This window comes from Myodes glareolus, chromosome 2 (genome assembly GCF_982192425.1).
Source record: "Myodes glareolus chromosome 2, mMyoGla1.1, whole genome shotgun sequence".
Classification (NCBI taxonomy): domain Eukaryota; kingdom Metazoa; phylum Chordata; class Mammalia; order Rodentia; family Cricetidae; genus Myodes; species Myodes glareolus.
This window is the reverse complement of record NC_142027.1, coordinates 67384181-67402026: the sequence shown is the minus strand read 5'-3', so window position 1 is coordinate 67402026 and position 17846 is coordinate 67384181. Positions and strand designations below refer to the sequence as shown.

Sequence of the window (17846 nt, the reverse complement as noted above, 5' to 3'; positions counted from 1 at the left end):
GTTTTCCATTGATCTTAGGTGAAAGGGGATCATTCGACCCAAAGGGGTCAGGACCCACAGGTTGAAAACCATTGGCCTTACACAATTAGCACCTGACCCGTAATGTTCCCCTAGTGCCTCACCCCAAAAGGCCAGTGTCAGAAAGGGAATGATGCTGCCTAACCAGAGAATAAGTTGTTTTCTTTTTACCTATTCATTTCTATCCCTACACAGCAGACAAGGCCCAGTAACTGCTCTTCACTGCGCTACAGGGAAGGACCCGTTTCCCCTAAGAGGAATTCTGAGAGTTCACGGACTGTGTTTCTGTCCACGGTGTCTATTCTCCACTAAAACTTTGATAGTAGGGACCCGACTCAGTGGTTAAGTGGCTTACAACCACCCATAACCTCAGATCCAGGAAGCTGACACCCTTTTCTAAACAATATAAAAGGTATAGTTATGGATTAGTGGAGTGCTGGAGAGATGGTTCAATGGTTAACAGCCCTGGCTGCTCTTCTAGAGCTCCTGGGTTCAATTCCCAGCACCCACATGGCAGTTCACAACTGTTTGTAACTCCAGTGCTAGGAGTTCTGACACCCTCACACATACATGCAGAAAAACACTAATGCACATAAAATAAAAATTAAAAATTAAAAGGAAAAAACCCTAAAGTCAAATAAAGAATCCCAATGATAAGACATGGTTGCCTGAAGTCGAGAAGCTCTGATTCAGGGCTCTCTGTAAGGTGGCAGGGATGAGGCCTTCTACCCTACAGGGAAACAACCAGAGAAAAGCACATGTAACCCATGAAAAATGTCCCCTCCCACCACTATAAGAGGAAAGTGCGCAAGGGCTGAGCTGGACAGGGGCTCTCCTCTCCGACCCGCTTCCATGCTTACGACCCAGCGCAAAGGAGGGTTGACTACCTACCAACGTGTCCTGGGAGAGCAAAATGATACAGAAAAAGACACCCAAGGGCTGGAGAGATGGCTCAGAGGTTAAGAGCACTGGCTGCTCTTCCAGACGGCCTGAGTTCAATTCCCAGCAACCACATGGGGGCTCACAGCCATCTGTAATGAGATCAGATACTCTCTTCTGATGTGCAGGCATACATGCTAATAGAGTACTAGTAAACATTAATTAAATCTTTAAAAAAGTTAGAAAAGACACTCAAAGCTTAAACTAAGTTGACAATTGTACTACTAATCTTTTTTTTTTAAAAAAAATGTACATGGGTGTTTTGTCTGATTGTTTATCTGCACACCAGAAGTAGGCCCTTTCAATTTTTTTGAGACAGGGTCTCATTGCATGGCCCTGATTGGCCTTGAACTTAGAGAAATTCCCCTATCTCTGGAGTCCTGGGACTAACAGCATGTACCACCACATCTGGTTAACCTCAGGATTCTTGACAAACTACAAATCCCCTCCACACTCTATTACATAATATTTTGCTTGAAATTCACTTGCAGTTTTGAAGATCTAGATGAATTTCTTTGTGATTTTTAACATTCAATTATTTGTGTGTGTGCATACATATGTGTATGCGCATGTGTGCATGCATATCACAGCACATGTATGGAAGGAGTCTGTGGGTTCCAGGAATCAAGCTCCTCACACTTGGAACCAAGCTCCTTCACTGGCTGAGCCATCTTGCTGGTCCTATGAACTGCTTTTAAAATTTACATCACAACCACAAATAGAAAAGAACTACTTTTCTTGGCTGTAAATAGAAAGTGGTTATAAAATAAAAATAGTAAAAATAGAATATTGAGTCTAGGTGGACATTTTTGACTGCCAAAGGCCCTACCCGAAATCAGATCTCCTATGAAGAGAGCTACATCTGCATTCAAGAACGACTGGAGATATGCTTGATGAGCCTAGGATTTCCTCTTGTATAATCAGAAAAACTGAAATAAATTCAGAGGCATAGCTTCACACACAGACGTACACAGACACACAGACACAGACTCACACACAGACACAGTCACAGACACAGTCACAGACACGTACACAGAGACACATATACCACAGCCACACACAGTCACACATATACTCACAGACACACACACAGGGACACATATACACTCACAGACACACACAGAGAGAAACATATACACTCACAGACATACACACAGAGACACATATACACACAGACACACACACTCACACGCACACTGAATCTATGTGACCCGCTGCTGACCTGAAAGCCTCTTGGCCTCAGTGCAGTGTGACTCAACTCTGGCTGAAACACACCCCAAGTCTTCTTTTCTGGATGACTGGACTGTGGAGAGTGGACAGGAACAAACCAGAATGACTACGAACCCCAGAAAGTAGAGACAGTCTGTTTGTGATTTATCGTCTTTCCTCCAGGGCCAGGCTGCACCCTGAGGGTAAGTTTTCATCCCTAGACCCACTCACCTTTTTGTTTTTTAAATCTCAGTCAGACTTTTCATAAATCCAGTTGGCAAGTAGAAGAGGAAGAAGTGAAAAGTCAAGCTTCCTGGGGGAAGCCCCTTTACAGAACCTTTAGAAAATTCCATTCTAGAAGATAGATTATAAAATGCAATTAAGTAGTGCATTAAAACGATCATGATATGATAAAAAGTATTTAAGAGTTGACTGACACAGTGGGGTGAACTGGTAAAATTTACAGGCCAAATCCCTGCCCCTCTGGAAGGCCAAGAAATTTGGGGACGCACAGCCAGTGAAAAAGCCTCATGTGTTGAACCAGGTGTGGTAGATCACACCTAAAATATATACAAGTTTGAGGCCAGCCTGGGCTACATACTGGGTTCCAGGCTAACCTGGGCTACAGAGTAAACTCCTGTCTCAATGAAATAAAGCAAAGGGAACCCAAAACCCCCACAGACTGGTATCTGAATCTCCCTCTAACCCTGATAATTCCATGTGGGAAGACAAAGCCACCATGAGCAAACTTAAATGGTTCTTTTGCCCCACACATCACATTTGGTGTTCATCTTTCCTTCCAGCATGTTCTTTCCATGTGCTGCTCGAGGACAATGGGCACTGGCTGCCCTTCTCGCTCAGGGAAGGTTATTTCCTGGCAAAGCAAGACTGTTTTTGTAGGGGTTGAGGTTGAGGGTTTAGCTCAGGGTAGTGTGCTTGCTGAGCAAGTGCAAGGCTCTGGGTTCGAGCCCCAGCACTGGGTGGGGGGGGGGGGTAGGGAAGCATGGCTCTTTTATACTGTTTCTAACTCTTTAATCTGTGCTGTGTGGGTTTTCACCAAAAGAATGTGAGCTGAGTTGTGTCTCCAACCCTGGGTGGAGATGTTTCTCAGGGCCAGGAAGGTCATTAGGTTACTGTCCAGCAGGAGGTTTACCGGCAAAACAATAAGGACAAAGCATTGTCCTCACCCTTAAACGTTAATCCAGGGATAAGCAAGATGGCCCAGGGGATGTAAAGTGGCTTTATTATCCACCTCTGTGTCCAAGGCTATTGACCTGAGTTCGTTCCTGGCACCCACGTGGTGAAAGGAGAGAACCAGTTCCCAAACGTTGTTCTCTAGGTTTGTGCACCCCGCCCCCAACCACCAGTAAATGTAATTTTAAAAACTACTTCATCTAAATGGGGCCTAGCCTGTAGTCCCAGCAGTTCAGAGATAGGTGAGATCATTGTGAGATTGAAGTCAATGAGTCCACGTAGCAAGTTCCAGGCCAGAGGGGGTTATATTGCAACACACACACACACACACACACACACACACACACACACACACACACAGAGAGAGAGAGAGAGAGAGAGAGAGAGAGAGAGAGAGAGAGAGGCATGAACACAGGCACACATAATAACAAGTAAAACTAGAGTAATTTTTCTTTTAGCATTTGCCTGCCTTTAGCATTTCTCCCACCTGTGTATTCAGCGATTGAACTTTCTCTTTTATGAATTATTCGAGCTAACAACACCCTTTTGGAGAGCAAATGACCCAAACGCCCAGTGAAGCCACAGCCTCAGCTCCTGGTCTTGCTCATTTTGCATTCCTGCTCCCTGCACCCAGAGCAAAGCCCACAGCATTTATCCACCCATTCTTTCATTTTCATAAATATTTACTGAGCCAGCTTTCTATCTGCCAGCTGTTCTGAGGGATGGAGACCAGGTGAACAGGGAGGGACCACAGTCAACTAAACCAATAAAGACAATAGGCGGCTGGATAGGGTCCACTGACTGAGCTAATCCTTTAGATAAGGCGACAAAGAAGGCCTCTGCCATCCTTGTACTGAGACAGCTGTAGTAGGCTAAAGTCCTCCTTGCTTGCCAGAGCCTGGGAAGTCCTACAGGATCAGGCCCAATCCGCCTCTGACAATACCTTCTCCCAGCCCACTAAGCCTCAGGGCTCCTCAAACCAGCAGATCTGCTGTTAGACTCCCAGCCTTTGTGCTGTCTAATGAATCAGCCTGGAGTAAGGCACGATTAATAAAAATTCGGGGTCAGAAATTGGGGTTCAACCTGAAGATCCGGAATGCAAAACAGCCAGCCATTGGCTCTTACCTTGACCTCAGTCTGAAACAGCTGAGGTTTCAGATCCTGTGTCCAGGGATCTCAGAATGAGACTGTCTCTGAGAGTCATCTCCCCCTCTCCTCCTGTCTTATATTCCTCTCTAAGGCTGGAATTAAAGGCATTCATCAGTGGAATTAAAGATATGCACCGCCCGGTTTCTATGGCAACTAGTGTGGCTACTGGGATTAAAGGTGTGTTTTACCATAACCTGGTCTGTAAGGCTGAGCAGTAGGACTGATTTACTCTAAATCTTCAGGTAGACTTTATTTATTAAAATACAATTGAAATGCCTCTACCCTGGGCTGTTCTGTTCCTCCTGAGGCCTCTAGAGCCGCAGGTCTAGCGCACGGCCAGTTCCTGTGAGAAGATCCTGCCAACCTTGCCATTAAGATAGCACTCCTACCCCACACGTCACTCCCCTGTTGTGTCCCATTTCCTTCCCAGCGCTTAGCACTTGGAAACTACTCCATTGCTGTGTGCTGCCGGTCCTCACTGCACATCAACTCGCGGAAGCTCCAGGGAGACGGAGGTCTCACAGTCTTGCTCATTGCTTCATCTTGGACAGAGATGCTTTTCAGTGTCTGCTGGGAGTCAGGCATGTGGTACTTGCCTGCAGTCTGAGCACTTGAGAGGTAGTGGCAAGAGGATGAGGAATACATGGTCAGCTGCAGTAAATCCAAGGCCAGCCTGGGCTACGTGAGATCCTGTCTCCAAAAAGTAAGCAAGGGGCTGGGGAGATAACTGTCTGTAAAATGTTTGCCCTGTAAACATAAGGACCTTCTGCGTTTACCCACATACACATGTACACACACATACATACATATGCATACATATGTACATACACACACCAACATACACACATATACATACACACATCAACACACATACACACACTTATACACACATATACACCACAAAACAGACACACATATACACACATACATGCACACACCAACATACACACATATACATACACACACGCACACAGAGTGGAACGTGGACATCACTCTTCATAGCCAATAGCCAATAGAATCTTTGCTGGTCATCCCCAAAGAATAGTTCTGTTTTGCAGACAATTACAGACACATCCCCCTCTTGTTAGCTGATCCTGGCAAAGTCACCTACCTATAACGTCTTTTCTCTGGGCAAAATAACTCTGGTACTCTTCTTTATAGATAAATAATTAAGATATAGAAGGGTTGTACTAATAAGAATCATCTCTTTTTCCTGTCTTGGTTTTAATTATATGAGAAGACAAAAAGCATGATAGAGTAAAATATCATTTTTATTTAGTTGCTTCTTTTGAGCCAAGAGTGGTCACGCACACCTTGCAATCCCAGCAATCAGGATGCTAAGAAGGGGAATCATCGACAGTCAAGGCCAGCCTGGGCTACATAGCGAAAGCAAAACAACACAGTAAAATTAATAAGCAAATAGCAACATAAAGAAGAGAGTGGGGAGATGGAGATGGCTCAGTGGGTAAAGCTTTTGCCCCTGGAGGCTTGTAAAAGTCAGTAGGCACGGTGACGCCCACAATCCCAGCACTGGGGAGAGACAGGGGCCCCCACCTCCTCCTAGCAATCTGTTTAGCTAGACTAACCAGAATTGGCTAATTCTGGGTTCAACGAGAGAAATTGCTTCAATAAAGTGGAGAGTGATGAAGTGACACCTAGTGTTAACTTTATGTCTCGATGTGTGCGGGCACACACACACACACACACACACACACACACACACATACGCACATGCACACACATGCACACAGGTACTTACACACGTGCCTCTTATTCCCTTCTTGCTTTATCTTCTTTTGATACAGAGCCTTACTGTGTGGGTCAGGCTAGCCTCCAGCTCATAGCCCTTGGCTGGGACTTCCCCAGACTGAATCTTTACCTTCCTGGATCATAGTCCAGAACCAGGGTTCCTTCCCCACAGAGAAATGCAGGAAATGCAGTGAGTTTGCTCTTCTGAAACGACACTGTCACTCACTTAGGGTGAAGTCAATAAAGAGACTCAAGAATCTGTAAGCCTGGTAAGAAGTGAGCTTCCACCACACAGAAAATGCAGCAATAGAAAGAACAGGTTCAGTAATCGTGGGATGTTGGAGTCTGGACTGTGTCCAGCTAGAAAGGGACAGAAGACAAAGTGATTGCTGGTTCACACTTTCAGGACTTTATGACTACTCTGCTTTTATTTGGAATGGAGGGGATGGTAGGAGGCTGCTTGTTTGTTCCCGGCTGCTCAGACCAGAAATAATCACACAGAAACTATGTTATTCGCAATACTGTTTGGCCAATGGCTTAAGCATATTTCTAGTTAGCTCTTATATCCTAAGCTAACCCGTCTCCATTAATCTGTGCATCACCAAGAGGTTGTAGCCTACCGGCAAAATTTTGGTGGGCTCCAGCCGAAGGCATCTGTCTCCTGTAGGCAGCTACACGACTCCTCCCCGACTCTACCTCTTCTCTCTCTATATCTCCCTTAGCCTGGCTATATTCTGTTATGTCATTGACCGAAAGCAGCTTCTTTATTCATTAACCAATAAAAGCAACACATATACAGAAGGACTTCCCACACCAGAGGGGAGTTGATTTTCAAGACAGGGTCTCATTATCATAGCCCTGGCTGTCCTGGAACTCCCTCTGTAGATCAGGTTGGCCTCCACTCACAGAGATCCTCCTGTCTCTGCCTCCCAAGCGCTGAGATTAAGGCATCTGCCACCATGTCCAGCCTCTCTGATTGTCTTGCTGCCTATGTTTTTCCAGATAAAGCCAGGGAAGAGTCAAGGGACAAGGGCTAGCAAGTCCTCCATCCCTGCCTGGTCATAGTCTTTGTTCAGTGTTCACAGAAGTGGTTCAGAAGGTCATAATAAATATTCCCACTGAGCAATATGGCAGCAGCATCAGACTCTGGTGTGAGAATGTCGCAGGCACCCCTCCTTGGCATTTTTGTTGTTGTTGTTGCTAACTATTTTTGGGATTTATTGTTTTATTTGATGTGTGTGAGTGTTTGCATACATATGTGTGTGTGTGTGTGTGTGTGTGTATCACATGTGTGCTCTTTTTAAAAAAAACTGATCTTTAATTTTTACTTTTAAATTTTTAGGTGTGTGTTTTATGTACATGTTATATATGTGTGATATATATGTATGTTGCATGTATGTGAATTTGTGGGTACATGTGCCCAAGTGGGCACAGGTGAAGGTCAAATGTTAGGAGGAGAATGTTGAGTCTTGTCCTCTATTGCTCTCTGCCTTATTCTGTTGAGTTAGGGTCCCTCACTGAACCAGACGCTTGCTGCTTTGGCTACACTGGCTGTCTGACTACAGGCTCTTATCTCTGCCCTCCAATGTTGGGTTAAAGGCATGTGTGGTCATGCCCAGATTTTTACATGCAAGTTGAGAATTTGAACTCAGATTATCATGCTTCCTATATAGTCCTATATAGTGAGACCCTATCTAATACATACATATGGATGGAGGGAGAAATGGGTAATGAACTCTTGGGACTCCAAAACAAGAAGACAACAATTAATTTAAAATAGGAAAATTTGGACTGGGATATTGTAGGAGGCTACTTGTCCATTTCCCAGCCACCCAGACTCCTGAAATAACCACACAGAAACTATATGGATTAAATCACTGCTTGGCTTAGGGCTTTTTCTTATCAATAAAAAACCACAGTAAATTCATATCCTAGAACACTCTACAGAAATGAGGATTTATTGACACACATTATATAAATGATACACTATATAAATATAAATGACACACTATACAAATGAGTGTGTTAAAAGACCAAAAGGGGGAAAATACAGCACATGGGTAGGATACCATTTATGTCAAACTCTAGAAAATGCAAATGACAGAAGTAGATCAGTGGCCTGGGGCTGGGGTGGAGCAGGGACCAGAGTCTCTTGGTTGTATATCTGCAGAATTCACGTGTCTACCAGTGATCAAAGTCCCTTGTACAAGTGAACTGCACAGAATCTACTATCATAAATTAGATCCCATTAAAGATAATCTGTAAAAAAGAAATAGAACCGAAATAAAATTTAAAAGAAAGAAGAAAACAGCCGGGCAATGGTGGTACACGTCTTAAAGTCCAGCACTCGGAAGGCAGAGGCAGGCAGATCTCTGTGAGTTTGAGGCCAGCCTGGTCTAATTAGTGAGTCCTGGCGCATCCAAAGATACACAGAGAAGCTCTGTCTCGGGGAGAAAAAATGTATGGGACAAAAAGAAGAAGAAAGAAGGAGAATATGGAAAAAGAATAAGATGATTTTAAAGTCTGGTGCCATTCAAGCTGAGGGTAACAGTCACAACATGGTGAGTCTTGGATATCGATAGCTGTCAGGGTTTGATGGGCACCTGTTGGGAGTTCCAGGTCTTGTGTCCATGGACAGGGAACTGAACAGGAACACGCGGTTGCAGCAGAAGCAGAGAGACTGTAGCGAGAGAGGTTAGCCACTCAGTCACACTGTTGTGCAAAGGATAGGGGCCTGCATTGCCATAGGCAGGCCGTATGAGTCATTGGATAGTGCAGGGTTTCTCTAACATGTTTCTCTAACATTGAGATCTGTAGTTCTGCAAGCAACTTCATATGTCCCATGTCTGAAGCATTTGAATCTCCACCCAGGGGTGTGCTTTTTGATATTGTAATGTGCCATAAATCCCCTTCAGATCTATGAAGGGTGCTCTATGCCTCAATCAGTCGCCCCAGAAGTCCTAGACAGCCCTCTAGAGATAGGAAGCATACAGGGGTAACTCCAGCCTTCCTCCCTGCCAGACGCTTTTCTGTTAATTTCATGTCACTTTTCAAGGCCTCCTGGACTACTCTCAAGCCTATGACTTTACCTCACACTGGGTATAGCAAAACATTTTAAGGGCTGAAGAGATGAAGGGTTCTCAGCAGCTAGAGAACTTCCCGCTCTTCCAGCGGACCCAGGTTTGGTTCCCAGGATCCAAGTTAGGCAGCTCATAACCACCTGTAAGTCCAGCTCCAGAGCATCCTCTAGGGCTCCCCTGCTTATTTTCTCGAGACAGGGTCTCTCACTGAACCTGGAGCTCGCCTTTTCCACTAAGCTGGCTAGTCCTTAGTGATCCCTAGAAAGCCCCAGGATCTGCTGCCCCACCCCCACACGGGGGTTATAAACCTTCACTGTTGTGTTCATCTTTTAGCATGGATTCTGGGGTCTTGACTAAGGTCTCCCACGTTACTGATTAAGCCATTTTCCCAGCCTCCTTATCATAGTTTTTTTTTCTTTTTGTATCTATTTTTTTTTATTGTTTTTAAGGGCAGATGCCCACCAAGGCTAGAGGCATGGATTCCCCAGGAACTGGAGTTACAGGGTCAGTTGTGAGCCTTCTGACCAGCACACTGAGAACAGATTTCCATCCATCTGTTAAAACAGTGAGCCCCTTTGACACCTCTAAATCATCTCTTCAGCCCTCTGTCATCTTCTTGGGTGGAGACTTTGGGGACATTAGGAGCTTTTGGGCGTTGATATAATTTTTAAATTGAGGATAGAGTTCAGGTTCAGGATAAAAGTCCTGAGAATTGTTGTTATGTCTTCTTCTGGGTGGGGCTGGACCTTCAGAAAGGAAGGGATTAAGAAGGCCTAATCAGGTGACAGAGGCGGCTCTGGAGGCAGGGGCAGGAGAACAAAGGGCTGAGGAAGCCCATTGGCTGACAGGTGAGCACACTGATGCTTGGTAGAGATGACTACTGTGACTGATGTCACCCAGCAGTCTTCCCCAATCTAAATCTGAGGCTCTAAATGGGGCGTCGCTCTAACCTCCTCTCAGCTCCCTGTGTTCTGGTTAAATGAGCTGGACACACGGAGCCTAGTGTAGAACACGGGTGAATTTATTCTTGGGAAACTGGAGCACTCTCAGGGGAGAGAATGGACAATGACCGCAATGGTCACAGGGCAATGCCATCAGACACACTCAAGGGAGGTGACAGTAGATAAAGACTGTAGGACCCATAGTGCCAACTCATACTGGGGTGAGCTTTCTTCTAATTTTCCAAAGTTCTTAGATGGACAGCTTTTCTGAGGGTCAGTGTCTTACCCAGGTGAGTGTTTTGAGACAGGTTTTTGTAACACGAGGGCCGGCTTGTTGGGGTATCTGTCCTGCCCAGTACCCCAACAAGCCAGCAAGCAACAAAGAAAATCACACACAAGACTCCATAAGGTTATAAACTGATTGGCCCATTAGGTCAGGCTTCTTGTTAACTCTTATAACATATATTACCCCATTATCCTTATCTATGTTAGCCACATGGGCTCAGTACCTTTCTCAGTGTGACAGCTTACATGTTGCCTCTTCGGTGGTCTGCGCAGGAGTGGCGGAGGTCCCTGCTTCCCAGAATTCTCCTGTTCTCATTGCATCACCTCTACTTCCTGTCTTGTTTTCCCACCTATACTGCCTGCCTGGCCAATCAGCGTTTTATTAAAATATGATTGACAGAATACAGACAATTCTCCTGCATCAGGTTTTCTCTGTGTAGCCCTTGCTGTTCTAGAATTCACTTTGTAGACCAGGCTGGCCTCGAACTCACAGAGATCTAACTCTGTCTCCTGAGTGCAAACACTGCTGCCCTACCTCTCTCCCTCCCCTCCCCTCCCCTTCCTTTTTTTAATAGCAAGGAAGGAATGCTTTTATTTTAGTTTCATGTTATAATTTTTTGTGTGTGAGAGAGATGGAGCCTTGAACTTCTGATTCCAAGTCCTGGGATTACAGTCATGTGACACCATGCCCAGTTTATTGTACATGCCAGGCAAGCCCGCTATTAATTGAGCCGCGTCTCCAGCTCCTCTCTTAAATGTTAAGGAAAAGTGACAATGATGTTCTCTCCCCTTTCACATGGTGATTGTTCTGTTGTTTTGTTTAGCTTTTGTTGTTTTTGAAGACAGCCTCACTAGGTAGTCCTGGCTGACCTGAAACTGTTTATGGTGGACCAGGCTGGCCTCCAACTCACAGAGATCTGTCGGCCTCTTCTGCCTCCCATGTTTTCTCTTTGCATGTCGAATTTCAAATTCAAAGAAGAGTCAATTTCAATACTTGCCCCTTGTTAAAATAGGGAACGCCTCAGTTGGCCACCCAAGCTGATTGTGGGAAAGGGGGTCCTTTCCACAATGACCTGCAAGCCTGTTTCTAATAGGGGCATGACAATTTGGGGTTTATGTTCAGGTAAAGTGACATCTGAGAGCCATGGGAGAGCTTGGAGATGTGATAATAAACTTTCTAGAGGTGACCACCGAGAGAAGCCCAGAGTGGAAGTCCACAGCAAAGGATGACAGAAGTCAAGTCACAAATAGTTTGTGGAAACATCAAAATACCAATCAGGGATGCTTGGAACCACAGGTGGAGAAAATGGAATTCCTGGCAGTTGGAGGGGGGTGAGGGCTGTGGAGGTGACTCAGTAGCAAAGGCATTTGCCACTAAGCTCATGACCCAGTTCCATCCCTTGACCCCACATGGCAAAGGATCAAGAACCCTACACGTTGTCCTCTGATATCCAAATGAGCACTGTGGTAGGTACACAAAATAAATTTTAGTTTTAAAACAATTAATAGGGGTGGAGGTGAGACAATCATTTGCATCTAGATTACTGAGTGTTTAAAGGCACAGTGGGCTTAAGCAAAGGTCAACCGTGTCCAAGATATAAAGGGATTAACTAAACACACTCACCTCTAACCGTGCAAGGATTTCTAGAGGAAACTCTGCATTCCTGAGTTGTTCTGGACTTTGAGTCAAGGAAATCATCTTGAAGCTGGGTTCAGGTCATCTCCAGAGGGAAGCAGTCTGTGGTATATGGCCAGATTCTAACAACGAATTGCCTTTGCCTATATCGACGTCAGTTAATGACTGGACTTTGGACCTGAAAGACAGGTAAAACTCCAGATGGCTAAGGAGAGGAGCCATTTCCTCCTTGGATTATCAAGCAAGAACAGTCACCATGAAAGCCTCCCTGCTTCTCTCTCTTGGTCTCTTATTGGCACTCTTGGGTAAGAAACCTTTTTTATTCTTGTAACTTGATTACTTCATTCGGCTTTGTGGCTTCCAAAACAAAGCTGCAGGCTTGTGCCTACCGCTTCTTGAAGCTACTGGTAGTCTTGATGTGGGACCGTTTTCTGTAAGGGGAATTTCTTGTCCAGCTGCAATGATAGCGGTAGCAAAAGAAGTCTAAGAGTGACTTTGAGACACAGCAGGGCAGAGGTTGGTCTGGATAAAGATGACTCCGTATTTCAAGGGTCAGGTACCCTACAGTGGCAAGCTGGCTCTGTCCTGTGATGGGAGACCCGGGCCCAGGGAGAAAACATCTTTGTTTTCACCAGTGCTTAAAATTGGAGATCACAGGCCAAAAAGAGCAATCTCGGTGTGGGTTAGACAGGTGCCCCTCTTCGGGTCTAGGGAGTAATTTGGGGATGAGTGGATGAACAATTTGCCCACATCTCTGAGAGAGGACTCCAGATCTGGAAGCCAAATATAAAAAGGAGTAGGCATTTGACACGGTGGAAAGGGGAAAAGAAGCTGAATTCAGTTCAGAGGACTGTTTGTTTTGCTTGTTTCTGAGACAGGATCTCAGGCTACCAAGGCCGATTGAACCCTGTGTATAGTGGATGGGCTCAGCTTCTGTGCTGGGCTATAGGCTTGAGCCAACATGCATGGCAAGATGTGACTTTTTAAAAGGTCTTATTGCATTTATTTATGTAGGGGTGCATATGTGTAGAGGTCGGAGGCCTTGCAGGAGTGCTTCCTCTCCTCTCCGTCTGAGGGGGATTGAATTCAGGCTGTCAGCCTTGACAGCAAGCTTCTTCACCTATTCAGTCCCTTCTCTGGCCCAGGATTTGATTCTTTTGAGAGTGGGTTTCAAGCTTGGGGATGGGGAGCTGTCCTAACAGGAGAGCAGGCCTCACCAGACCTCCCCTGCCAAGCCTGGACCAGGGGACAAACCTTCAGGTCCCAATAAGAAGTGGTAAAAACAATCTACATGACTTCCAGGGTCACCATGCAGAAAGAGTGCCTTCTGGAAGACACAAGAAGAGGATACTGAGAAGGGACGCTCCTCTGGGAGGGATTGGGCAGGTGACTGGAGGTCAGGGGAGCCATTGTCATTGATCTCAAGATACCTCTAAGGTGGAGAAAGGAGTCTTGGCTCAGCGGAGTCCCCCAGCAGAGGGCAGAGGGCAGGAGCAGAGTCCATACTTCAAAGGAAGGCAGGCAGGGATCTGAACACTGTGCAGTAAGTGGTTTCTTCCCATGTGATAACAGAGAAGGCAGCCCTGTACTGAAGAGTTGCAGCCCATGGCCAGAATCACCTGGGCACTTATCTGCCCTTGTATCCAATTTGTTGTTGTTGTTGTTGTTGTTGTTGTTGTTGTTATTTTGTTTTGTTTTTCAAGACAGAGTTTCTATGTGTTACAGCCCTGGCTGTTCTGCAGCTCACTTTGTAGACCAGGCTGGCCTCGAACTCACAGAGATCACCTGCCTCTGACTCCCGAGTGTTGGGGTCAAAGGTATGAGCTACCACACCCTGCCCTTGTATACAATTTTTAAACATTTGTGTTTGCTCTTGTTTAAAAAGTAATTTGAGTAATGTAGACTGGCTGTAAAATGTTCAGGCTGCCCAGAAATGTTTACAACAAAGTGAGCACCTGCCGACCATACCTTAACCTGCCCCACCCTAGCATCCCACTGGCACATAGACTATAGGTTTGGTTTGAAAAAGACTTTTTTTTATTCCTATGGAATCTTGAGAATTTATCTGGTATGAGTGGATGGAGCTGCCACGTCAAACATGAGTTCCATGTCAGTCTCAGTAGCCAAGGACAGGCAGCGGGTCTTGTACACCTTCCACCTCCCCCACCTAAGTACTTATTAGACCATGAAAATTCACTCAGATGAAATCCAAAGTCCCCTCAGCAGGCACCGCTTGCCAATGTTTTGCTTTCTCTGAGCTCAATGACTGCTTTTTTCCAGGACATCTAGTGGGAGTCAACATTTCTTACTACTGAAGAATTTCCTTTCCCAAGGCATCTAGTGGGAACCAACATCTCTTACTATTGAAGGATTTGACTGTGGCTCTCAGCTGGCATTAGCTATGATATGCCCTGGACAGAGTGTTGGCCCTGGAGTGTTTCAGAAAAGAGCCAATGGGAACACTTTTTTCTCATTGAAGCCAATGGCACCCTAGAGGTGCTCTATAGGTGTGGGTTATTGTGTTGGTTAGAAAACAGCTCTCGGATCTGAGGGAATAAAAAGATGGAGGCTGGGCCTGGGGAGATGCCTCAGTGTTTACAAGTGTTTACAGCTCTTACAGAGAACTTAGCCTCAACTCCCAGTACCCACGATCATCTAGAATGCCAGTTACAGGGGATCCAACACCCTCTTCTGTCTTCTACTGTCTCCTGCATGTCTTTCCACAGACCCCTGGTCAAGTTGTAGCTAACACAGTGACACATGTTGGGCATGGTGATTCACATGTGATATGAAAGTAAAGAGTGGGAGCCAGGTCTGGCGGCTTAATCATGGGAGAACTTGGAGGCACTTGTGTAGTAATAAGGAGCGGGCTACGTTTCCACCACCCGGCTAGCTTAACCCCCGAAATAACCACACAGAAATTGTATTAATTAAACACTGCCTGGCCCATTATCTCCAGCCTCTTATTGGCTAACTCTCACATATTAGTTTAATCCATCTCCATCAATGTGTATTGCCACTTGACTGTGGCTTACCGGCATGAGTCTAACCAGCGTCCATCTCGGAGAGGAGAGCCATGGCATCTGCCACACTGCCTTCTTCCTCCCAGAATTCTGTTCTGTATACTACACCCATCTAAGGGTTGCCCTATCAAAAGGCCAAGGCAGTCTCTTTATTCAACCAATGAAAGCAACACATAGAAAGAAGATCCTCCTACACCATTTCCCCTTTTTCTGTTTAAACAAAAAGGAAGGCTTTAACTTTAACATAGCAAAATTACATATAACAAAACAGTTATCAAGCAAGAACTACAGTTACAATATTTAGATCTATTTTATCTTTTATCATAACTAAGGAAAACTATAACTATCCATTCTTCAACTCCATCAAAGGCTCCAGAAGGCTATAATATTACCTAAGTAAACGAGAAATAAGCAACTTCCAAAACTCTAGAATTGACAGAGACATCTCACTACCTGGACAGTCACCCAAAGTTTTTCTGTACCTTTGGGGCATCCATCTTTAGCCTATAGGCCCATAGTATCCAGCAGACATTTCCGTGAAGCAGGAAATTTCAAATACAGTTCAGGCACTATCTTCTGTGTCCTGCAGAAAGTCTCACAGACTCTTTTATGAATCAGGAACCCTGAAGGATCATCTCACCTTTAGGCAAGTTCAGCAGTCCTCTCTCTGTGGGTTCTTTATGTCCAGTTTATGCAACAGTTCAGGCAAGAGCAGTTTATTACCCAAATGGCTAACCAACTCCATAAGGAGCCTCTTCGATGCCCATTCTTCTTGGTGCTGCCAGGAGCAGATGTGTCTCATTGTCATGAAAAGCCCTAAGTTATTAAAACATTAAATACCATATTCTGTAGTCTTTGAAAGATATGCAGAATGCCTATCTAACTGAAACATATCTCTATATATCTAGAAAATCTAACTAACATGACTACAAGCTTGACTATTATTGATGATTATCCATTAACAACCTATATTTCCTAATTATACACTACATTTTTAAATGAATTACATAATTACAATACCTTAATCAAGAGCAAAAATATACATATAACAAGAGTGGCCTTAAATTTATATCAACAATGCAAAATTTATATCAATGCAAATTATTCATATCTATATCATATCCCCCTTTAAATGTAAAAGAATATTTATAAACAATATTTGGAAATATGTACATAGTTATTTCTCTTCAAACTTCTTCCTGCTGTATGGGGGCACTGTTAATCAGTCTTTCATGGTGTATCCTGTGTACTAGGTTCATCTCAGTTGGCAGTTGAGTGAAGCAATTTTTTGAGGGTGTTCATGGCAACCTTTCAGGAGGGCATGGTCTATTATACCATATTGGGATAGAAAAAAATCCACAAGGTCTCATCCTCTGTGAATAAAAAAAAAAAGAACTTCTTTTCCAAAGCATCATATCCTTGGATCCAAATTCTGAAGTCAAGATAGCTTTATAATACACATGCTGGATTAGCTTAGCAGACCATACAATGAAATGTCTCTCTGTATTTAGCTCCTTCACAGTCAAAAAATTGAAAGAAAATATAATAATATACAGAATCCAAACTCTGTGTGAATTTTCCATTTTGTGTGACTTATTTTTCTTTATTTCTTTAAATCTATAACTATCTGTACTCTGTCTCTTTGAAGACTTTACCCCTCCCCCCCTTTTTTAAAGGCATTAACTTTATTCTCTGTATTCTTTTTCGTCTCTCTCCCAAGCCTATGTATGTCTATCTAACACTATGACCCATTTAGAGGTCTTTTGTGTCTGAATCTGTCCTATTGCATTGTCTGTAACTCTTTGCTGTCCAGAAACATTTTTGCTTTGTACTTTTAAATCACTAAGCACTTAAGAATCTAAGCTGTGACATTCCTAGGTCAAAAACAGGTACTACAAGCTTGCCCCGCCCAGTCCAACATGGCAGAGCCCCTTGCACCTCAGAGCCATTTGGTGCCCCTGAGCCACGCACAGTTACAGGCACACAGCAGTCCACATTGCCATCAAGCAAGTCTTAGCACTTTACTCACAAAACCCCATTCAAATGCTCTGTCTCCCAAAGGAGCCAGAGGTCGCGATGGCGGCACAGCCCAGAAACTGGTATTTCAAAACCACCACTTTCTAGTAGAGCAGGCAGGAAGAGCTGAGCCACAGGCATGGTCTCAACTACTTTGTTCCCAACCCCGAGTGGGCCCACAAATGCTCCAGAGCCAGAGTTTGCACCAGCGGCAGGGCCCAGAAAGCCTTGTTTTAAAATGGCGTGGCTTTTTTTTTTTATGGCTGCTGAGTCAGGAAAACCCGCTAGCAAACAGCAAAAAGCTGTGTTAAACTCTCTTTTCCTTTTAAGCTCTCTTAGGTTTTACATGGATTTAGTTACTACGTTGGAGCACCACTCTGTAGTAAAGAGGGCAGTGGACTGCGTTCCCATCCGGTTTCTGACTGCCCAGCTAGCTTAACCCCCAAAATAATTACACGGAAATTGTACTAATTTAAACACTGCCTGGCCCATTAGTTCTAGCCTCTTTTTGGCTAACTCTCACATCTTGATTCAACCCATTTCTAATAATCTGTGTGTCACCACGAGGTTGTGGCTTACCGAGAAAGATTTAGCATGTCTGACCTGG

General features: G+C 44.6%; 1 protein-coding gene across 2 annotated transcripts in view; it reads left to right on the top strand.

Moving 5' to 3' along the window:
- The first annotated feature begins 12348 nt into the window (after positions 1-12348).
- Muc13 (mucin 13, cell surface associated) overlaps positions 12349-17846 on the top strand; it is a 28462-nt gene continuing 22964 nt past the window's right edge. For both annotated transcript variants that reach the window (XM_087901335.1, XM_087901333.1), the window contains exon 1: positions 12349-12505. In XM_087901335.1, coding sequence (XP_087757461.1) covers positions 12457-12505 — 49 coding nt within the window. In that variant the 5' untranslated portion in view covers positions 12349-12456. The remainder of the gene's footprint in view (positions 12506-17846) is intronic.